Source organism: Podarcis gaigeae (assembly GCF_964106915.1).
Source record: "Podarcis gaigeae genome assembly, chromosome: 1".
Lineage (NCBI taxonomy): Eukaryota > Metazoa > Chordata > Lepidosauria > Squamata > Lacertidae > Podarcis > Podarcis gaigeae.
In genome coordinates, this window is record NC_139678.1 from 123,411,852 (window position 1) to 123,435,648 (window position 23,797).

At 44.7% G+C, this 23,797-nt stretch overlaps 1 protein-coding gene and 1 long non-coding RNA gene across 2 annotated transcripts in view; one reads left to right on the plus strand and one right to left on the minus strand.

Moving 5' to 3' along the window:
• The window catches only part of CAVIN2 (caveolae associated protein 2), a 32,293-nt gene extending 9,067 nt beyond the window's left edge, over nt 1-23,226 (plus strand). Inside the window, exon 2 of the mRNA XM_083711930.1 lies at nt 18,147-23,226. Within this exon, the coding sequence (XP_083568056.1) occupies nt 18,147-18,938 (792 nt within the window). The 3' untranslated portion in view covers nt 18,939-23,226. The remainder of the gene's footprint in view (nt 1-18,146) is intronic.
• Nucleotides 5,860-18,139, minus strand: LOC310833826. Its single transcript, XR_014558950.1, has 3 exons — nt 10,909-18,139; nt 8,470-8,562; nt 5,860-6,389 (listed from the first exon to the last, which is right to left on the minus strand). It is a non-coding gene; the product is annotated as an uncharacterized lncRNA (long non-coding RNA).
• Nucleotides 23,227-23,797: the final 571 nt, after the last annotated feature.

Consider the following 23,797-nt stretch of genomic DNA (forward strand, 5'->3'; position numbering starts at 1 on the left):
TCACCAACCGGAATACTTACTTCCAGGTTTGCAGTGTTTGGGTTCCAAGTTGTTTGAGTGCCAAGGCATTTGAGAACCAAGGTACCACTGTATCATCTCTGTGATCCTTACAACAACCCCATAAAGTCAGTGTTATCATCTCCATTTTACAGACCAGGAATGTGGGTAGATTCTGCTCAGGTAGAAAGAAAATGCCTTTCCTTAAGAAATGCCTTTCCTTATGAAAGAGCCGAGATTTGATTCTTGTGGGGTTTGTATTTGTTTGTTTCTCTCTCTCTTTAAAAAAAGTATCCTGTAGTAGTTAGTGAGAGTGAAAACACAGCTTCATGTTCCAGGTATTGTAATAAAATAAAAAAAAATGAATTAAGCAAGGTTTTCAAATTCAGTTTGTTTTCCCACGTATATCAATATTTTATCAGGAATCTATTATAAGATTTGCTCTCTCCTCCTGCCTCCCCGCCAGAACTGCAGACAGGCAGGCTACCAATCAGCCCAAAGCTATCAAAAGGATGAGCATTGAAAGAAATGTTTGTATTGTGTACGCCTTCCCCCTGCTTAGCGGATGATGTTCCATTTTCTACATCATTGCTCACACACAAACCCCATTCATCTCCGCTTTTGCTAGAATGCAATCACATGGGGTACGTATGTTGCAGATTAGAATAGTGGCAGAAACAAGTATCTTTGCAGGCTTCCGTGTATCGTTTTCCAGCAATTGCAGTTTGTTGAGAATATATGCATACAGTGGTACCTCGGGTTACATACGCTTCAGGTTACACACTCTGCTAACCCAGAAATAGTGCTTCAGGTTAAGAACTTTGCTTCAGGATAAGAACAGAAATTGCTCTCCGGCGGTGCAGCAGCAGTGGGAGGCCCCATTAGCTAAAGTGGTGCTTCAGGTTAAGAACAGTTTCAGGTTAAGAACGGACCTCCGAGAAGAATTACCGTATTTTTCGCTCTATAACAGGCACCCGACCATAACACACACATAGTTTTTAGAGGAGGAAAATCCGTAGGCATGCCACCCGTAGGCATTCCCTCCATAACACGCACAGACATTTCCCCTTACTTTTTAGGAGGAAAAAAGTGAGTGTTATGGTGCAAAAAATACGGTAAGTACTTAACCTGAGGTACCACTGTATACCAAAATAGTTTGCTCAGAGCATGGCAAACCAGCACCTCCATTGAGTGACCCATTTTTGCTTTCTTGCATGTGGGATTTGTGGAAGTGAAAATATGCCAGGGGGTACATTGATGGTGGGTGTTTAGGCGTTTGGGGTTTGTTTGTTTTTGCGTATGGGCTATTCTTGCTCATTCTTGAAAGTGTTGTGTACACAGAGAATATCTTGACTTACTGGTTACATTTTATCTCATTCTTCCCACGGTGAGTTTAGGACAGTTGCCATGGTGTGCTTGATTACCACTCCAATATATCCAATATATAGCAATTGTGGAAGGCAGGATCAGCCAGAAATGCAGAATCGGTGGTTCTCCAGATGTTGGACTCCAACTCCCATCCTCCCTAATCATTGCCCATGCTGGCAGGGGCTGATGGGAGTTGAAGTCCAGCCCGGAGCATGAGACTCTTCATCCCAGGGTTGTGTTTTCAAGTCACACATTGTGCAAAAGCTGCCTGCATTGTGAGGGGTTGAGCTAGATGATCCTCGTGGTCCCTTCCAGCTCTATGGTTCTATGATGCAGGAAATCCAGAGGTTGAGCATCCGCATCTCTTTCCCCACTCCTCTGCTCTGATTCCATGTAGATAGGCTCCTCTTGCCATGTTGCCCATGAGAGGCAAGCACAATTTGCCAGGCAGCTAAGCAGCAAAGCATTTGTGAAATGGAAAAGGGTTGGTTCTTCTTGCCTTTCAGGAAGTTGGTGCGTCACGTGTCTAATGTGTCACATGCAAGTCAGACTAGTAACTACCAGACTTATTTGCAAGGCTGTACATTTTTGTTCTCTTCGCACTAGTTGTCATCTAGTCTTCAAGCATGAGCTCTAAGTCAGTGGGAGGGCTTTCAGCAGCTACGCCCCCCAGGCGTAGAAAAAAAAATTTGCTAAGAATTCTTGCATAATGCAGTCCGGCCATTCACTGGTTAAAAGTTGGACTTGTTTTCAAGTATCAACACTGTTAACTCTGGATAGAGTGCCAGTCGTATACTTTTGAGGACCAATCCGATCCGTTCAGAAGTGGAGCTCAAGGGGCGAGGGAGTTGAAGGGCAGAAGTGCTTGTAAAACCAAACTTTTTCTTTTTCTCTGTCTTTTTTTTAAAAATAGAATCAGCAGTGCGCATTCCATCCCCTTTTTTAGCAGTGGTCTGGACTGCACAAAATCTAAATTTGAATCAACTATACAAGACATTCCACTCAGTTCTTTTAAAAAATGGGGGGGGGGGGACCATGAGGCTTTGAGAAGAGAAAGAAAGCTGTTTGATTTTGCCAAGTTTAATATAGGGGTATGTGTGCAACGATGTTTTCGTGTTAAATATCTCTTGCACCGTTAGATGACAATACTTTAAATAAATCAAGCAGGCCTGGTGGAAAACATTTGGCACAGGTTGCTCGCTAGCTCGCTAACCTCCTGTCCTTTCCCTCAGGGAGGAAAAGGACCCACCTTGCTGCTCATTGTTCTGCTCCCTGTGCAGTTCTCAGTATTATAAAACCAGAGGAGGAAAAGGATCCTGGCACGCTAGCAGCTTCTGCCTTCCAGTTTTTAATGCTTTGCCCCGAGAGCAAACTTTGAAGTGTGTCCATCTCGCTGCCATATCAAAGGCTCTGCATAGTCTTTATTAAAAAAAACACACACACCAAAGATAGACCTTGTTGGACTACAACTCCCATCATCCTTGGCCCTGCTGGCTAGGGAGGATGGGAGTTGTAGTCCAACAACATTTGAGGACCCAAGGTTGAGAAAGGATGTCCTAGACCAGCGTTTCCCAAACTGGGTCTCCGGCTGTTTTTTGGACTACAATTCCCATCATCCCTGACCATTGGCCCTGCTAGAGAGGGATGATGGGAGTTGTAGGTTTAAAAGGTCACGAGAGAAGCTGAAGAAGTGCAAAGGAAGGAAGATAGCATTGGTGTTATAAGAGTTGGCAAGGTGCTTTTCTGCCAAGATAACAGGATTCTTAAGAAGAAAGATACAGGAATATAATATGGTTGGTTGCTGTTTTTTTAATTGCTCAGGCTTTTCATATCCGTGTTTTCTAGAAACCCATCTAATGGCAATTCTCAGAGTTCCTTACTGCTCTCAAAAGAATCCAGGCAATAGAGATCAATTTTGGTCAGTGGCGTGCAGTCAGTGGACATGGGGAGCTAGGCTAGTCCCTGAAATGTTCCCATTAAATTAGAATATTACAATATTAAAGTCTGGTGCCTCCTTCCCAAAGCCCAGGAAGCTTCTGCCCAGCTCAGGGAAGGGGGCACGATGCTCATACACATGACATTGTCTCCCCGCCCCCCTTTGCCTTCACAAACTGGTGCCTCTGATCCTAACTGTTCCCCTATGAAAAATTTCACTGCATGCCACCGGTTTTGGTGGGGAAAAGAGAACGCCTTGATTCAGGGAGGATTTTTGTTTGTTTGTTTGTTTGGGGTTGTCGCCTCCCCCCCCCCATTCCTAAGATCTTCCTGGCCATGTGGTGAGGAGAACTTTGGACCTGATCAAAAACCTGGGAACAAAATTATCACGAAGAGGCTATGGTCAGACCATGGGAAGTCATCGTGTCCTCTGAGCTCCTCTCAAATTACGAATTGTAGACCTGCAACTGCAGATCTAGGGACTAAGACATGGGTAGGCAAACTAAGGCCCAGGGGCCAGATCTGGCCCAATCGCATTCTAAATCCGGCCCGCAGACGGTCCAGGAATCAGCGTGTTTTTACATGAGTAGAATGTGTGCTTTTATTTAAAATGCATCTCCTCTGGGTTATTTGTGGGGCACAGGAATTTGTTCATTATTTTTTTTCAAAATATAGTCTGGCCCTGCCACAAGGTCTGAAGGACCCCTGTTGTTGACCCCTGGAGTAGGAGCTTAGGAAGTCCCAGGCAAAGTTTTCCGCACTGGGAAATGGTTTTCCCTTAGGCCTGTTTTTACACAAAACAAACATGTGGGGACGGCCATATTGCCTCCAGGGCTGAATGTCTCAACCACTCCCATCTTCTTGGCAACAACCCAGACCCTGGGTGCCTCTGTAGCTCCTGAGACAGAGGATTTAAGAATCTTTGGAATGCATCACTTACCACCACGTTCAGGCCTATTTTTATAGCTGATGCTGGATCACAAGGAGCACTTATCCAAGCAGGGAATCCCATGTGCCCTGTGGCTGTGCTCAAAAATCTTTCCACCCTTGTGCCCCTCTGCTTGCATTTTCGCCATACTGGGCTAGCCGTGCAATGCGAACATGTGTACACAGAAAGAGGCTGGCCCATAGATGAAGCTTTCCTCATTCACTTCAGCCCCAAAGCACTTGCAAAATTATGAGATATTCAGCCCTGCAGACTGCACAACTTTCCCTGCCAAGAATGTCCACATCTAGGGAACTGGTTCGCCACACCCTAGAACGGATCATAAAACACAGCCGCCATGTTCAGGTCTCTCTTTTTCTCCCCGCCCCCCTCCTTTCATCCACTCTAGGACTTTCCAGGCAAAAGCCTTCAGAGAGATCTCTTAAATGACCTCGATAAAGAAAAGACCTATTAGTTATTATTCTTTTGTCCACTCCCTAGTTTAAAAAAGGAGGCGAGCGGAAAGTATTGTACACACAGGATAAAAAGCTTTTTTAAAAAAAAATCCCGTCGTTGATGTGTGCGGTTTCATTCGCTAGTGAACAGCGAGCTTTTAAAATCTCCCGGAAACGAGCAAAAATCTCCCAAAACAATCTTGACCTCTGGTTTCTTGTAGAAAGCTACAGTAAGAACCTGTAGAGTTTGAGGTATCTGCATTAGCTTTCGGATTACCAAAAAACAACAACAGCCCCCAGACAGATTAAATCCATGGCTTTCTTTTAGCCGGAACTTGCCGGAACTCAGTTTCTGGGCGCCATTGCCATTCTAAGAGAACGGGTGAGGTGTTCGTGGTGAGTTCTGGCACCTCTTTTCCTAGAAAAAGAGCGCTGATTAAATCTGATACTTCGTGTTCCTCAGAAAGACCGTTCCTACCCCTTACCCAAGATGGATGTGAAAATAAATGCATATGGTTTAGGTTTGTGAGCAGGTCACTTTCCAGTTTCTGGGAATCACAGTTGGGGAGCAAAAGTGCCGTTGCCCTCAGATCCCGCTTGCAAACCATAGCTGTCAGTGTTCCCTTTTTTAAGGGAAATTCCCTTATTCCAAATAGGATTCCTTGCAAGAAAAGGGAAAAGTTGACAGCTATGTTGCAAACTTCCCGCAGGCATCTGGTTGGCCATTGTGAGAACAGGATGCTGGACTGGATTGAACCCTTTCCTGATCCAGCAGAGCTCTTGATACATTGTTTTTTCTTTATTAAAAGAAAAACTTTTGTACCTTTGCATGCCTCTTGTTTCCCTCTCATTTAGATATACTGTCCCGTTCCAAGCTTGGCTTCTCTTTCTTCCTAACGTGGCTGCAGGAGTTGTTACAAATTGCAAACGGCACAGAATACCTAACAAAACACAGAAATGACTGTTTGCAAAGCCTTATTAAGCTTTGGCATTGTTCCTTTCTGCTTTGTTGGAACCACATGACCTGCATGATTCCCCACCCCACCCCCACCCCGCTTTGGTTCAGAATAAACGCCATTCAGCCAATCATGCACCACAGCAAATGAGCAAGCTCATGTTGCCACCGAAAACGGAGAAATTCAGGTATTTTTTTATTAAAATAAAAAAAGCAAAACACAGTAACAACAATGTGCAGTTTAATAGCATGTGGGGACTAGAAAAATCCCATTAAATGAGAGCTTAGGGGTCACTGAATTTGGTATTCAGTGCCACTCCAGTTAGTAAATATTTGATCTTAAAATGGAAGGAGCCAGAAGAGGAGAAAAACACCAAGAAATGTCATTGTTTGGTTGCCTTTTGTGCTGTTTGAATACCAAGAGACTCCCAGCTCAGAAACCTGCCAGCTCAAAAATCAAGGGGAAATGGGGCCAGGAGGCCAAAGACGCAGAAAATTTTAATGGTGTCTTAAAGAAACTGATGAAGCAGCTTATGAGACCATTAGAGTTTATGCCACAGTAAACCAATTCAGACATGCTATCACAGTCCTGTCACAGATCTCTGCCGCCTTGGAATGATGAGCTCACCTTCTCACTGAAACATTCGGCTTTTCCACGTCCAGGGCTCCCATTTGTACATCACGGTCAGCCATAAACCAATAGCGTACTGTGCGTGGGTTGATCACTTCCGCTTTGCGCTTCTTCCTGCTAGCCCTGGAGAGAGAAGCAAGCCACAGTCCCGGGTTTAGCATTAGGTCCAAACCAAGGATCGTGGTTTATTTCATTTCCAAGAAACCACAATCTGTAGCCACTGATTGTTCCTGAACGTGGTTTGTTTGTAGGGATCACGGTTTGTTTACTCTGCATAGCAATAGAGAGGAACAGGAGTGCCCAGCTAGGTGGTCACAGTCAACCACTAACCATGGTTTACAGTGACATGCAGATTTTTTTAAGTGGAAGAGGTGGAACAGTTGCCTCTCAAGTGCTTATGAGGCAGTACAGTGGTACCTTGTTTCTCAAACTTAATCCATTCTGGAAGTCCGTTCCAAAACCAAAGCGTTCCAAAACCAAGGCACGCTTTCCCATAGAAAGTCATGCAAAATGGATTAATCCATTCCAGACTTTTAAAAACAACCCCTAAAACAGCTATTCAACATGGATTTTACTATCTAACGAGTCCATTGATCCATAAAATGAAAGCAACAATCAGCGTACTGTAGTATGAAATAAATAAGACAGTATTGTAGATGATAAAAATTATTATTTTTTCTTAACTGCACTGATGGTAGTCATTGTTTAGATGGGGGGCTTTTATCCATTTCCGCAGTCACACAATCAATCAATCAGTAGCTGAACTGGGTTCCACACAGTCGCAAAAACAAAATTAGCCAAAAAAGCCTCAAAAACACAAAATAAATAGCAAAAACAAAAGCACCAAACTTAATCCGTTCCGGAAGTCCATTTGACTTCCGATGTGTTTAAAAACCAAGATGCAGCTTCTGATTGGTGCAGGCGCCTCGGAAACAAATAGCCGACAGCCGGATTGGATGTTTGGCTTCCAAAAAACGTTTGAAAACCAGAACACTTACTTCTGGGTTTCTTGCGTTTTGGAACCAAGGCGTTTGAGAACCAAGGTACCACTGTATTATCACGTGAGATGACTGTGCCAATAATGAGCTTTTATCTTTTACAGCTTATTGCTGACTAATTTTTAGCATACTTCTGAATACCAGACAATAGGGAACCTTGTGTCCCTGCAGATGCTGCCAGGCTGCAGCTCCCATCAAACCTGCCTATTGGCCATGTTGGCTGGAACTGGCGGGAGTTGGAATATAACTCCCTTTTGGATGGATACAGGATTGCATCCCCTGCCTGCAAGCTATTGGGATGTTAATGGTGGGCCCCGCAGGTGGCGCTGTGGGTTAAAGCCTCAGCGCCTAGGACTTGCCGATCGAAAGGTTGGCGGTTCGAATCCCTGCGGCGGGGTGCGCTCCCGCTGCTCGGTCCCAGCGCCTGCCAACCTAGCAGTTCGAAAGCACCTCCGGGTGCAAGTAGATAAATAGGGACCGCTTACCAGCGGGAAGGTAAACGGCGTTTCCGTGTGCGGCTCTGGCTTGCCAGATGCAGCTTTGTCACGCTGGCCACGTGACCCGGAAGTGTCTCCGGACAGCGCTGGCCCCTGGCCTCTTAAGTGAGATGGGCGCACAACCCCAGAGTCTGTCAAGACTGGCCCGTACGGGCAGGGGTACCTTTACCTTTACCTTAGCATTAGTAAATGAAGAAAGAGACCAATTACCAATGAGCTGACATCACTTTGCAACAAAATTAAGCCATTCTGTGTTGTCGAGACGATTTGACCACACTGTGCGAAATTTTATTTACCGGTATTTGGAAAAACTCTCTTGTTAGATGTCAAAGGCTCTGCTTGGTCCTCTGCCAAGCATAAGTCAGAGAGAGTTTTGCCCATGTAAGGAGAGAGAATTTGTGATTCAGAAACAAATCGGAGTTAGCCATAACCCAGACTAAGGCCTCAAGGCAATGTGCCAACAGAAGAAACTGTTTCGTTGCCTTGATTTCACAGGTTCCCACGAAGGACAATAAGCTGCAGCCTTTCAGCTTGCTAGGTATCGAAAATGCTCCTCCCAAAACGGTTTATTTGGATACCCATCAAGAATCATGCCCAGATGAGGAACGAACCTGAAAAGAATGAGGCAAAATGCTTTCTTAGGGGTTGAATCAGTGCAACTTCTGAGGCCGATTTTAACAATACCCTTCAGTGTTTAGGTCTACATACCTGGGTACAATCTCGCTTTGGGTGTCTCAGCTGCAGCTTTCCCCTTTAAAGTGCATGCTAGTAATGGATCCAACCCCTGCTTGTCTGCATTCTCTACAAGGAATGACAGGGTGTTGCTTCTGAATGAGTCATACTCAAATGAGACGGCTTGAAATCAATGGGCTTCTGGTAATCAACTCCACTTATTTCAATGGGCTTATTCTGAGTATGGCTTAGCACAGGGGTCAGCAAACTTTTTCAGCAGGGGGCTGGTCTACTGTCTCTCAGACCTTGTGGGGGGCCGGACTATTTTTTGCGGGGAGGGGGATGAACAAATTCTGATGCCCCACAAATAACCCAGAGATGCATTTTAAATAAAAGCACACATTCTACTCATGTCAAAACACCAGGCGGGCCCCACAAATAACCCAGAGATGCATTTTAAATAAAAGCACACATTCTACTCATGTCAAAACACCAGGCAGGCCCCACAAATAACTCAGAGATGCATTTTAAATAAAAGGACACACTCATGTAAAAACACACTGATTCCTTGACCATCCACGGGCTGGATTGAGAAGGCGATTGGGCCGGATCCGGCCCCTGCGCCTTAGTTTGCCTACCCATATATGCCAGGCAGGCGGAATGACTGCTGGGAAGAGGCAGAAGAAACACCACGGTGCACATGTGGCAGCAAAAGCAGTCGCCTTCGTATCTGCAATAAAATATCTCTCCCTCATCACTCTTGCCAGCCACAGCAGGCGCTGAAACTCTCCAGAATTACCCCAAATGGCTCACTGTCTCCCGAGACAGATGGATGCCAATAACAATATGTATACATGAATTGTTGGAGTTTTGTCCTCGGGTATCTGCACCGTAGACAGTGAACTGTCTCATTAGAAATGGAGCCAAGTCAAGCTTGGGAAGCAGGTGGTCTTTCAGATATTTGAGGCCTGAGTCTGTTTTCAGTGTTGTGGCCTGAACTAAGTCCTTAGGGCGAAGAACCAGCAAGTTGTTGCAAGAGGTTGTCGTATGTTGCCCCACCTTTCTTCAATTCTAGGTTCCAGTTTGACTATAGTGGCAGGGCTGATGAAATGCAAATTCAAATCACTCCGCAGCTAAACTGGTCTAAAGTTCATTGTCCATATATTTTCAGTTGGGGATGGGCAGATCAGGACGCACGGGCCATTTGCTAAATTATCCACAGTAGGCTTGCAAGGGTTTGTGACTCCAATTTGCTTAATAAGAGCAACAACTAAAAGACTCCACCGCCCCTAAATTAGATGGTTGGAACCCATGATCTGAAAGTGCCTTAAGTATGTATGCATTTACGTTTATATGCGGGTGGCGTTGTGGGTTAAACCACAGAGCCAAGGACTTGCCGATCAGAAGGTCGGTGGTTCAAATCCCCGCGATGGGATGAGCTCCCGTTGCTCGGTCCCTGCTCCTGCCAACCTAGCAGTTCGAAAGCATGTCAAAGTGCAAGTAGATAAATAGGTACCGCTCTGGCGGGAAGGTAAACGGCGTTTCCGTGTGCTGCTCTGGTTCGCCAAAAGTGGCTTAGTCATGCTGGCCACATGACCCGGAAGCTGTACGCCGGCTCCCTCGGCCAATAAAGCGAGATGAGCGCCGCAACCCCAGAGTCGGCCACCACTGGACCTAATGTTCAGGGGTCCCTTTACCTATTTTACCATTCCGTTGTATGGCTCACTAGGTCTAAAGTAACCCTAAACCACTTTCTGTATTATTTTCTCTACTCAAAGCACAATGAGCCAAACAACCTTGTTTCCCAAGATGTCATTTAATGAAACAGATGATGGGAAACTCCCAGGCTCTGTAGAACATGATGGATCTCTCTATTTCAGAACATAATGGCTCCCTTGAACATTGTGAAACAAACACCAGGACCTTAACAGTGTATCTTTTAAAAAAATTGAAATGTTGATCTGGTGTTTTCCGTGAGGTTAGCGGGGGGGGGGGGGTGGTTAAGCGATTACTCGAGTGCAAGATGGCATCTGCACACAGTATTCAGAATCTCAACCCTGAGGCAACTTTGCCAATAACCTTTCCTCCGGGAAACCGTTCTGAAGAAGGGCTTGTGCTTTCTTTTCACCAACAGCCGACGGGTTCAAAAGCTACAGCTACATTATATCTGCCACGTTTTGCAATCTGCTTCTTGCTGGGAGCAGAGTTGAAACAATTGCAGCATTTCAGCTCCACCACCACCCTTCTCTGAGTGGAGGCAAATTTATCTCGTGAACATCTCGTTCAAAATGATAAACTAAGTATATAACCCTGACACAGGCAAACAGAAAAATGCAGATATTGCAAATGGCAACAGATTTTTTATTTTTTTGCAGTGGGGAGAGAACTTCAGAAATGTCAAAGCTGCTAGATTTTTCTAAGCCCCAACCATGTGCCAATTTGCTGCCCAGTTCATTTCAAGCTTCTGGGACATACCCTATGGAGCTGTGATGTTTTCATAAGCGCACATTTCTGAAGGAAGGCCTTTGCTTGGTCCTCCATAACCTCTTCTTTGTTTGGAGGAGATTCCTTCTGAGATATTTGCTTTTCCTGAAGTTTCTTGGCTGTGAATGTTACCCACCGCATTCCGTTCCAGAGCTGTGAAGAATGGCTGCTATTATGACTTCTAACTGTAGGGTTTTATTTCCTCTCGGATTGGTATCGGTTTCCATCTACAGCTTCGTTCAGTAGTGGCCGTTGACCGTTGGGACTTGAAAGGCAGAAAGCAGAGAGGGAGAAAAACAGTATGCAGCATCAGAACCAATGATAGACTTACCCCAGTTTTCTCCCTATTCTCCTCCCTGCTAATTTCTACCAGGGCTAACTGTTGACCAACACTAAAACGACTCTAGCTTAGTATTCTCCTTTATGTGATGCTTTTCTGCAAGCAGGGAGGTGGGGATGTGTTTGTGTGTATTCAGTTTGTGAGTCCACTCTTGGGACACCTGAGTGTATCATTTGTCTCTTAGCCAATATCTGCTATCATGATATGGTCTTCAAACCGGTTTTGAATGAAATATGGATATATCTCCCAGCCCTACTAGATCGTAGTACTTAGCTTTGTCTTGTGTCTGGAAACAATAAGCACTTTGTTACTTTGAACTGTGCAAGAGAGGAGTTTTCCCCTAGAATAAGTTGTGTGACGGGAGAAGGAAATCTCTGAAGACTCTGCTGGGGTTCTCCATGTTCTGCTGGTCTATCACAGAGGTTGAGGTGTGGCAAACAACCAGCTGATTTCTGCAAGTCACCCACACTCCTGACCGCTGACTGTGAGCCAATTGTGGGGGGCACAGGGGAAGAAGAAGGGGGAGCCCTGTGCACAAACAGAAGTCTTTCCACAGGGCTTCTGCTGATGGAACACCTGAGTTGAATCCCGGTCTAGGCTTCTGAGTCAGGGGCTGTATATCCCATAGTTATTTATTTCTATTTTATTTACTTATTAGATTTCTAGACTGCCCCTCACCCAAGGGTCACAGGGCGGTTTGCAATATAAAAACACAAAAATACATAGCTTAGTAACCAACGAGAAAAATAACACACACACAAAGAGAGAGAGAGTTTAAAAAGCCATAGTACGGTATTTATTTCTATATCCATGGTGTTCATCATTATCGACACTAAAATAGACATGGTATGGTAACAGCCGTAGAAAAATTAGTGCAGCCTTTCATTTATACTTTTTGTTATTCCCTGTAGGCAGACCAATTATCATTATGAAAGGACCAGATTGTCGCTTGACACCCCCACCCCAAAAAAAGAAAGCGTATCTGATTTAAAGCACTTTGGAGGAGCCATATGAGCATATGAAGAGCTCTGCTGGATCAGACTGGGGGGGGGGGAGAGTCCATCTCTTCTAGCATCCTGTTTGCACATATCCTACTGGGAGGCCCAACAGCAGAGCCCAGGGGCAGTTTATTTCAATCTCCTTTCTTCTCAAAAAAATGCTTCATCACATCACATCATCCAAAGCTCAGTAGGTCCTTGGGGAGTGATGGCGGGCGTTGTAGGATTCGGGCAGCTAAAAATGATAAAGAAGAAAGAAAGAAAGAAAGAAAGAAAGAAAGAAAGGAAGGAAGGAAGGAAGGAAGGAAGGAAGGAAGGAAGGAAGGAAATGTGCCCATCTTAATAAACTCCTAAAACATACAGCACATCAGCATTCAGTAAAAACACACACACACACACACACACACAACCAATCTTGTATGAGATTGGAGAGGCTGTTAGGAGGTGGTCCTTTGTGCTAGATCCTGCAACTCCTGCCCTTCCACCTTTTTAAAAGTTTGATTTGATTTGATTTGATTAATTTGCTTATAGGAAGGATGAGTGCCCTACCTGACCTCTTCATTTCCCCAAGTCATTTATGCATATGATTAGCAGCATATGAGAGCCAGTGCAGTGGTTAGCATGTCAGACAAGGACCTGGAAGACCAGGGTTTGAATCCCCGCTCAGATATGAAACACACCGGGTAAACCTCAGGCAAGCCACTGCCTCTCAGCTTAGCCTACCTCATAGGGTTGTTGTTGTTGTTCTTGTGATTAAATGAGGAGGGGGGCACCATGTATGCTGCCCTGGGCTCCTTGGGAGAGGGGATATAAATGCAATAAGTAAATAAATAATATTCAAACGTTATGTAGGGTTGCCATACAGTGGTACCTTGGGTTACAGACGCTTCAGGTTACATATGCTTTAGGTTACAGACTCTACTAACCCAGAAATAGTACCTCGGGTTAAGAACTTTATTTCAGGGTGAGAACAGAAATCGTGTGGCGGCAGCAGGAGGCCCCATTAGCTAAAATGGTACCTCAGATTAAGAACAGTTTCAGGTTAAGAACAGACCTCCAGAACGAATTAAGTTCTTAACCTGAGGTACCACTGTATTTCAAAAAGTTAAAATCCAGACACAATTTCCCCCCGCAAAATTGTTGAGCTTTTTTGGGCGGGGGCGGGGGTGGGAGTTTGGAGCTATTTTTAAGCAAAATTGACAAAAACGACACTGCTGACATGACTTGCCATACGTCCTAATTTTCCCTAACATTTTTTCCAGAGGGGGGCGATTTCCACCCGGACACTGCTTCCGACTGCAGTATTATATCCAGAAAATTCTGGACTTATGGCAACCCTAACGTTATGCAAATGCCATGGGTTCGTGCTTGAAGTCCTTTAAGTACCTCACAGCATCCCTTCTATCTATATAATGCCCCAAAATGCACCAGACTTGAGCTTTCTCTCATTTCCAACCCCCCACCCCCATGTGAATACTATATTAAGGCAGGAAAGAATTTGCAGCCGCTGTAGGTTCTATATTCGTCTTGGGAGCCAATTTAAAGTAAAACTGATTTAAGTCCCGGGTAATAAGGCAATCAGTCATGAATACCTACTTAAACAGCACCTCTTTCTTTCCTTTCCTTTTTTCCTTTGAGTAATTTTTTTTAAGTCACTATAAATACGAGTGTTGTTTTTAAGCACACACAAGCATCACTGCAAAAGCACACTTCTCTTTGTCAACAACACCGACAGGATTAAGAAACCCAGAAGTTAGAACGTTTAGTTGCAGAAGAATCTTGTTCCGTGTACATGCTGAACGCAAGCCATTTCTGGTGGAGGCTGCTTTTGGTTTGACGAAACTGCCAGACAGCTGTATTTTGGTTAGTTAATCATTTTATTGCCATTCTTCTGTCAGGAAACCCAAAGCAGCGTGGTTCCCAGGCAGTCCCCCATCCAGGCACCATTCATGCCCAACCCTGCTTAGCTTCAGTAGGTGGACGGGTCTTCAGACCATATACCCCAGTATGAGTCTTTTCACCCACTCACTGAATAGCCAATCAGGGTGCTTCCAGGCAGCCTGTTTGTTGAGCGTTCGTCCTGATTCGTTTGCAGAAAGATTAGACAACAATGCCTATATTGAGGATTCACGTTGGTTTGCTAGCAGGAGTGTTAGACGATGTTGCATCAAAGCAAGCACAACCTCACCTTTTCCAGTACGTTTTCCCTTTGCATTTCTTATCACAAAAAGTCCAATCTTTTAGGGGAGTTGGTTTGTTGGCACAAAACCTCCCGATCGACTTACTGCAGACTTGAATTTGTTGGGTGTGCGACTGAATCCCACGTGAAAAGAGCAACAGTTTGAAAACCCCCTCCATCGCAGAACCATGGATATGGGGGTCATTCAAAGCTACCCTATATATTTTTCATGCTGCTTTTGAAAAATAAGCTCATATACCAGGGGTCAGCAAACTTTTTCTGCAGGGGGCTGGTCCATTGTCCCTCAGACCTTGTGAGAGGCCGGACTATATTTTTGTGGGGGAGGGGAAATGAACGAATTCCTATGCCCCACAAATAACCCAGAGATGCATTTTAAATAAAAGCACACATTCTACTCATGTAAAAACACCAGGCAGGCCCCACAAATAACCCAGAGATGCATTTTAAATAAAAGGACACATTCTACTCATCTAAAAACATGCTGATTCCTGGACCGTCCGCGGGCCGGATTTAGAAGGCGATTGGGCCAGATCCGGCCCCTGGGCCTTAGTTTGCCTACCCATGTCATATGCCATCAGTACCTCACACAAGAGGTTATTGTGAAAATATTGAGTCTAGGATGGATAAAGGGATGGTGAGCGATGGTTTGTATTTCTTTAGCCATCCTCTGCCATTACATACTGATTACTCATCACACCCATCATAGACATTTTGTGGCACCCAAACCATCACATCCTCTCCAGTATTCGTTTAAAGGTGTTCTGTGCATTTCATAATGCCTTGCCATGGTACCAGTGTTGGCAATAATAAAGATAATAATAATTTATTACACACCCCACCCATCTGGTTACCCCAGCCACTCTGGGCGGCTTCCAACAGAATATTAAAAATACAACAAAGCATCAATCATTAAAAACTTCCCTAAACAGGCCTGCCTTCAGATGTTTTCTAAAAGTCAGATAGTTGTTTATTTCCTTGACATCTGATGGGAAGGCGTTCCACAGGGCAGGTGCCACTACCGAGAAGGCCCTCTGCCTGGTTCCCTGTAACTTCGCTTCTCACAGTGAGGGAACCGGCAGAAGGCCCTCAGAGTTGGACCTTTGATGGGGGTGGAGATGCTCCTTCAGGTATACTGTGCCAAGGCCATTTATGGCTTTCAAGGTCAGCACCAACACTTTGAATTGTGCTCGGAAACATACTGGGAGCCAATGTAGGTCTTTCAGGACCAGTGTTATATGGTCTCGGCGGCCACTCTCAGTCACCAGTCAACTGCCGCATTCTGGATTAGTTGTAGTTTCCTGGTCACCTTCAAAGGTAGCCCCACGTAAAGCGCAATGAAAGACCACTTTCATTGTTTAGGGCACTGAGGGTTGTGTTCAACTCTGTCATATTTAAGAGTGGACCTGTTGAAATCAGCAGACTTGAAATAGTTGAGCCTGTTAAGTTCAACGGATCTGCTCTTCAGTATGTCTTAAGTCTGATGCATCAAATAGTTGAAAAGGTGGGTTTGGTATCAACGGAGCTGGTGGCCACGGAATATTTCCCCCCTTCTTTATTTAAAATACAAAGTGGGGTGTGTGTAGAATGATACAAGAGGCATGGGGCACAGATGGCATTAAACCAGCGCCTTTATGAAATACAGTTATTGCAACAACTAAAGCAAATTTCACAGAAGAATGTGCATGTCCCCAAGGCCAGATCTCATGCCCTGCATGCAACATCGTCTTTCTCCTCAGCCATAAATAACTATCCTCAATTAACCTAGGGTACTTCTTCATGAGTCCTGCTTTATATTATTGTCCAGACTGAGCATTTAAAAACAACAAAACCCTCATAATTCTATGTACAAATCCCGACAAGCACCTACAATTCTGATAATTCTTTGTCACTGAACTATTTTTTTAATGGATTACCTTAAAACACCCCAAAGCGATTTGACAATAAAGAGGACAACAGCGATTAAACTTGTGTGAAAACAGTTTTGAGTCCAATACTCAAACTGGGATAAACATCTCCACTTGAAAGGCATGTCAGAGAAGGACCGTCGTTGAAAGGCGCCAAAAGGACAACAGGAGATGGTGCCTGCCTGATTTGTAACTGGAGGCAGTTCCAATTTCACTCCCCCCCCCCTTGGTTTTCCCTAAGGCCCATGACACATACAAAAACATCGCCGTTGTTCCATGTTTTGGCCTGGTTTCGCAGCAAGTAAAAATGAATGGAGAATGTACAAATGTCTTGTGTGCTGCAGTACATTGGTAAAGCACATACTTTGCATGTTTGAAGCTCCCAGATTCATGACAAGTAAAGAGCATTGCGTGGCGAGGCTCTGGGCCCCGCAGTTCCCTTAGATAATAAACACACAGACACAAATGTTTAGGTCAGGCATAGGCAAACTTGGCCCTCCAGATGTTTTGGGACTACAACTCCCGTCATCCCTAGCTTACAGGACCAGTGGTCAGGGATGATGTGAGTTCTAGTCCCCAAACATCTGGAGGGCCCTATGCCTGTAAAGTTTAGATTAATGGGACAAAATAGGCCACAAATTTATTGGTTACAGATGTGAGCAGTTTGGCTTAGGCATTGGGTGAAACCAGACTATATCCTGACTCCTGCCCATCTGCAGGGAATCTCATAAGGGTAAACCACCGGTAAGGAGAGCCCTATGATATACATCAAATCGGGGGACCCCCAGGGTACCTGATGGGGTCGTGCTAAGGCCCTAGCCCATGCCCAGGCTTTGGACAGGAACCATGCCCCCCCCTGATACCCTTAACGAGGAGGGGCAGGCAGAGGCAACAACCTCCCCTCCCATAAACAAGGCTTACAAGGTTGGCAAAAACCAAATGGCTGGTGCCAGTTTGCCAAGCAGAAAAAATTCATACCTGGCCCCAACAATATGGCGGCCGACCTTAGTCCATAGCAAGGCTGCTGTCAAGAAACGCATGAAAAGAGGGCAGGTGGGCTGGGAGATCCAGCAAGAAGGCGAAAGGAGGTTGCCCCCCGGCCATGCCGCTGTTTAAATGGCTAGCGGCCATGCCCCCCAGCTACTGCAATTGGTCAGCCAGTAGGGGGTGAGGCCAGGGGTCCCTATGATGCAGGTGGCATCCCTCCACCCACAGCTGGGTCAGTGGGAGGTCCTGGATGCCCTCCTGCAATGCCGCCCCCCGGGAAGGGGAATGGACTTGCAGAACAATCTCCTGGTTAGCTTTTCCGGGACTAGTGGAGATACGCCGCTACCAATTGTTTAACAATGGTTTGGAGCCAGTTTCAGACTATGGGTTAAATGTGACCAGGAGCCCTAGTTAGCCATAACCATCGTTAATATTGCTGTTAAGGCCATCAGGGAGGGGTGCGTGAAGGGGAAACAGGAATTGATCCTGCATCTTGCTGTCAACTGCATTAAGAAATTGGCTAGGTTAGATCTACGCTGGCCTAAACGTGCAGCAAAATGAATTCTTCTACAATGCAGTTGACAGCTCGTAAGCCCATTACTCTTACAGCACGTAACCGAACAATTCCACAGGGAGTGATTGTTACTGGTTAAATATACTGTGGCAACAACAGCAGAAAAAACAAACTTCCTTTACTGCCTTATTCGAAAGAAAAATATTGATGTTGTTGAGGGCCGTGCCTTGTTTATCAAGTCTGTGCTATGTGAACACTGAATAAACACAATGTCAACTTTTTGCAGGAAGAAAACGAAATCCCGGCCAGCGTGTTTGTGAAAGAGCCTGTTCCCAGTATTACTGACGGGAAGGAAGAGCCTGTTGATGAGAACAAAACTTTGGAGGAAACCTTGCACACTGTAGAGCTTTCCTCAGAGGATGAAGCACCCCATGATGAAGAGGGGGCAGACGATAGCATGGATGAGAAAATCGGGGAGACGAGAGCTGAGAAAATCAAGAGGTCCAGCCTCAAGAAGGTGGACAGCCTGAAGAAAGCGTTTTCCCGCCAAAATATCGAGAAGAAGATGAACAAGTTCAGCACCAAGATCGTCTCTCATGAGAGGAGGGAGAAGATTAAGAAGTCCCTCACCCCTAACCACCAAAAGTCCTCCTCATCAAAAAGCTCATCTTTCAAGGTCTCTCCCCTCACGTTCAACGTGAAGAAAGTTCGGGATGGAGATCCCTCCGCAGAAACGGAAGACAAGCCGGCAGAGGCTACCGGCAGTGAGCACACTGCAAACGATGAGGAGACATCTTTCACCGAGATTCACTCCGACCTGGCCTCTCCCAGTTCTCTGGCGGAGGAAGGGAAAGCCTTTGCTGACTCCCTGGAAAGAGAAAACGGGAGTGAAGGAGATGCTGTGGTCAACAACAACATCGAGCTCGCCATCGTTGAAGAAGGCGATGACTATAGGGCTTCGCTCGAAATCAGGCAGGAACTCTACGATGAGAGGAGCAAACCGACCAGCGGGGAGATGGAGCACTCCGACGAAGAATCAAGCCAGGCCGCTGTCCTCCACATCAACCAAACTGCATAAATCGCCTGAGCCGCCTTTTATGTTTCTATGCGCATTTTTTTGTAGTTACATCAGTAAAACAGGGCTGTTACACAATAAACAAGAGGCAACGGTAACCTAAGGTGGAGTGGTTCTTTTTTGGACAATTAGGTTTTCACAAAAGGCTAATTTCATACACTTAGACGGGAAATGAGGTAATTTACAGGCAACTCTGCTGCATTTTGAAGTCCATTCCAACCTCTATTGGTTATCGATTTCAAATTGCTGCAATCAATTGCAGGTGGAGATGTACTTAAATGAACTGGTTTAAAAGCAGCACTACCCTACAAATTGAATCAGGCTGATATTTGTTTCACTTCCACCCAAAGAATCTGGGAATTGTAGTTCAGTGAGGGTGCTGAGAATTCTCAGAGATTTTTCCCCTAAGAAAACTTCTACTCCCAGGACAAAAAAGGGGAGGCTATAAAACCTTTGGGGGGGGGGGGTCTGCCGTGTAGGCACAATTTTCGTTGGTGAAAAGCTCTCCTAAGTGCTAAGTTCATTCAAATGCGTTCCCCAGTATTTTTTCCTGGCCGTGCACTGCTTGGGAAAAGCAAGTTTACACTGCAGAGGATGAGAGCTGCCTTCCACTTTGCTTGCTGTGCCCTTTTGTCCACAGAACTGCTGACTGGGAGAGTGTGCTTGTATTGCCTTCTTTGTGAGTTAATGAAGTGTGTGTTTGTTTGTGTGTGTGTGTGTGTGTGTGTGTCCCCGCTCGCGGTTTTTAAGCTGCAAACTGTGGGTGGTAAGCTGTGGGGAAGGGCTGCCGCTCAGTGAAAGAGAGCACATGTTCTCCGGGTTCAATCCTGTCTGAAACCCTGGAGAGCCACTAGCGGTCAATGTAGGCACACATAGCACAAATACAAGGAGACACACAGGCCCAGGCCTCCCCTCTTCAGCTGATCTTATTGCTCCCTCTCTGCTCATCTGATGGCCGCTCTGATGACCAGGTAGGAGGCAATTCGTTTCCTCAACAGGGTGCTGGGTTCCTCCAGTGTGGTGTAGTGGTTCACAGCAGTGGACTCGTAATCTGGTGAACCGGGTTCACTTCCCTGCTCCTCCACATGCAGCTGCTGGGTGACCTTGGGCTAGTCACATTTCTCTGAAGTGTCTCAGCCTCACTCACCTCACAGAGTGTTTGTTGTGGGGGAGGAAGGGAAAGGAGAATGTTAGCCGCTTTGAGACTCCTTCGGGTAGTGATAAATCGGGATATCAAATCCAAACTACTACTCCTCCTCCTCTTCTTCTTCTTCTCCTTCAACCCCAGCACTTTTTAATTTTCTTTTGGCTGATGCCACGACCCAAACTAGTAGGGTTTTGGAAGGTGGCAGAATCAGGTTCCCTTATTGAGGGATTGCCCCTGATACTAGCAATACTGAAGAGTTGGACCAGTGGTCTGATTCTGTATAAAGCCGTTTCCTCTGTGTGTTTTTCCTCCCTATAGTAGTGTTTGTGCAGGTTCCATCTATTTCCCCTCCCTATAAAGTACTTCAGTTCGTTTCCTCATGTTAATATTTGATGCGACTGAGCCACCTGGATGCAACACACACACACATATATATTTTTAGTGTTGACCTTGTACAAGTTGAGGTGGTTTTTTAAAAAAAGGATTCCCATGTGGTGGTTTTGCCACATCGAAAAGTAATATGGGAAATAGGCATTTCAGGGTGTTGAGGAACTTTGGGTTCCCTTCCAACTCTATGAGAATTGAATCTTAGCTGCTTTACTGTTAGTAACTACTGAGACAGAATAGTTGGGCTGTTAACATGATCAGTGCCATAATTGTCTTTGAGTTCATTACTCTTGAGAATTTCATTTGATCCGCCCCTGTTCTGCTCAGGGGAGAAAAAATATCTAGCATTCCTACAGCAACAGTGCAAGTCTAGACGTGTCTACTCCGAAGTAAGTCCCATTGAGTTCAGTAGCGCTTAAGCAGGTATAGCATTGCAGGCCAGGTATATTAGTTGAATGTAATGGCACGTGATGTAATAAGCATCTATTCCATGGGTCTCCCCCTCTATGGAAAATGGTGTCTTGGCCTGGTGAGATGACACATTTTTTGCACATAAACCCATGGACATCTGCAAGATACATGTCTTACCTGAAGGGACGGGTGGGGAACACATTTCAGCTACCTTTCATATGCAAAAGTGAGTGGAACAAAAATATATATATATGTAAATTTTAGCTCGGTACACATACTCACCCTCTCAGCCCATCATCCAAACAAGCATGATGGAATGGGAACAAGGCCCCATTCCATTCAGGCCAAAAGCACTCGAGAGGGTTCAAAGGAGAGCCAGTGAGGGGTGTGTCCTGGCGCGAGGTTCCCTTAAACCTTAGGCAGACTGCACTGGTCGGTTTAGGATGAAGCACCCTGAGTAAAGTACAGTGGGAATAAGATCTTGCTCTCGTATATTTTGACTCCTTAGGATTATTTAGACAGGGGGGAGTGGTGCTGTTCCTGGGCACACCTATCTGTTGGGGAAGTTGTGCTCCTTTGTATTTTGTTCACGTTCCACAGGAGAGCTACCACATGTTGGACCAGGCGATATTTAAGAGGCGAGGCATGATCATGAAAACAAACTGGTTTTATGTGTAAGCTTAGCAATGTCTACATATGTTCCCTAGTTAATTTGACTTCCTTTGTTCCAAGTATGCTGATTCAGTAATGAATGTATATACACATATATATATATATATAATTATTATTATTTTGTTCTATGTTAAGAGAGAACTGTTGTTTTTATTAAAAGATGCTATTTGCTTAATGCAATCTACTATGTCGAAATGGCAAAAGGGAGAGGTAGGACTGTAATCGTGGAAATAGATAATGAAACAGATTCATATATATATGGACCCAACTACTGTATTGCTGAGTGCAATGTGAGGGACAGATCACCATGTTGCAATATAATCTGATAAAAGGAAAGAGAGCACATGATGGGGGGAAATAGAGGCTAGTCGATACAAACTAGACCAATGAAGAACACACTTAAGTAGTACACATGAACCATTCTGGAAAAATATATATATATTCATTCTACACCTGCAACAGATGACAAGCAAGGGTATTTTGATAACTTCGCCATTATATTATTTTTTATGTGTGTGTGTGTGTACAGGAGATGGCCACATTCCAGCACAAAATGACATGTACCTTAACCCCCTTGATTTTCGTGGGACTTGAGTATGCGTAGCTGCATTGGCCATCGTCCAAAATATGCAGATTGTTGGAAAACACGAGGAAATGATGACCTCCACACATGTGGCAAATGTCCAACAGGATGGACTGACCCCTGTGAACGCTGATAAGGGCCATTAAGTAGTAGTTTAGTGAATTCAGATCATCTTCATATTTTTGGACGTGAGCCAAACGCATGAGGGATTGTCAACACGTCCTTGCCGTTTTTGAAAGTTCCTAGATTTTGAACGTTCACTGTGATGTGTAAGATTTGTCTTCAGATGGAAATATATGGTTCTTTAAAAGTGGATGGAATGTTTTCTTTTTCCGCGGGTGATGTCAAAAGATGTTACATTTTGTTGCGTGTGTTGTTTTGTGTATTGTGCGAAATGAGATATAAATGGCAATGAACACAACCTACCAGGGAATTTTCTCTGTTCAGGCTCAATGTTAATACCGTTGTGGAGATACATCTGCAATCTTTTGCATCTTGAAGTATGCACTGGACTTCACAATGATACCGCGTTTGAATTTCCTGCAAACGTTACGCTTTTCAACCAAAATCTGGACATCTTCAGAAACGAAACTGCATTCCTCTTGCACCTTATTTTCAAATCCTCCATTCCACTTTACAATCACAAACGTAAACTAGCAGTCAACCTACTAGTGCCTGACAATTGTATTTTGTTTTATATGCAATCTTCCCCCTTCCCCTTTTAATACTGATAAGTCTGCTTTTACATAATATTGCACTAAAGCATTGCTTTTTTTTTTTGAAAGATATTATTTAGAAATACAAATTAAAGAAGTCTAAGAAAATCTATTGATGGCAGTGAGCTATTCCATGTGGGGAGCTTCGCGCAATCATTTTAAGTGTCACTGGATGTTTGATCAGAGTTGATTTTTTGAGCAGGGCTATAGATGGTTAAACTTTTTTTAAAAAAAAAATCAATATTACGAGAGAGTTGCAATCAGTAGATATAACTGTGATATTATCCACACAGATTCATCTTATTTTGAATTAACAACAATGCCTGTTACTAACCACAGTTGTGATTAAGTAAATAAAAATCAAGTTGCATTAAATTACACTTGTCTGGACAAAATTATTGTAGAGATGGGCAAACAAATATTTTGATATGTAATTCGTGGAGCCAAATTAGCATGGTTTTAAGTGGTGTCATTGGGGGATTTCCTCCCAATACAAATAGCACCTTCAGATGAAGGATTTCCCCAAAAATCACAGCAAACAAAGGAGTTACATTCCATCTCCATGTCCTTTGTGATTACTGGTAGCAATCTCCCTCTTTATGCTGTTTGTGTTTAAATAATAATACAAAAATCCCCAGCCCTTTAAATACTAAGAGGCAACAAACATTTGCTTGACTCTTAGTCCAGTAAAGGAGATTCATGCAGAGAAAAAGTCTTCTCCACTAGAAAAAAAAAGGTAAAGGACCCCTGGACAATTAAATCCAGTCAAAGGCGACTATGAGGTTGCAGCGCTCATCTCGCTTTCAGGCCGAGGGAGCCGGCGTTTGTCCGCAGGCAGCTTTCCGGGTCATGTGGCCAGCATGACTAAGCCGCTTCTGGCAGAACAGAACACCTTGACAAGTGCCAGAGTGCACGGAAATGCTGTATACCTTCCAGCCTCAGCGGT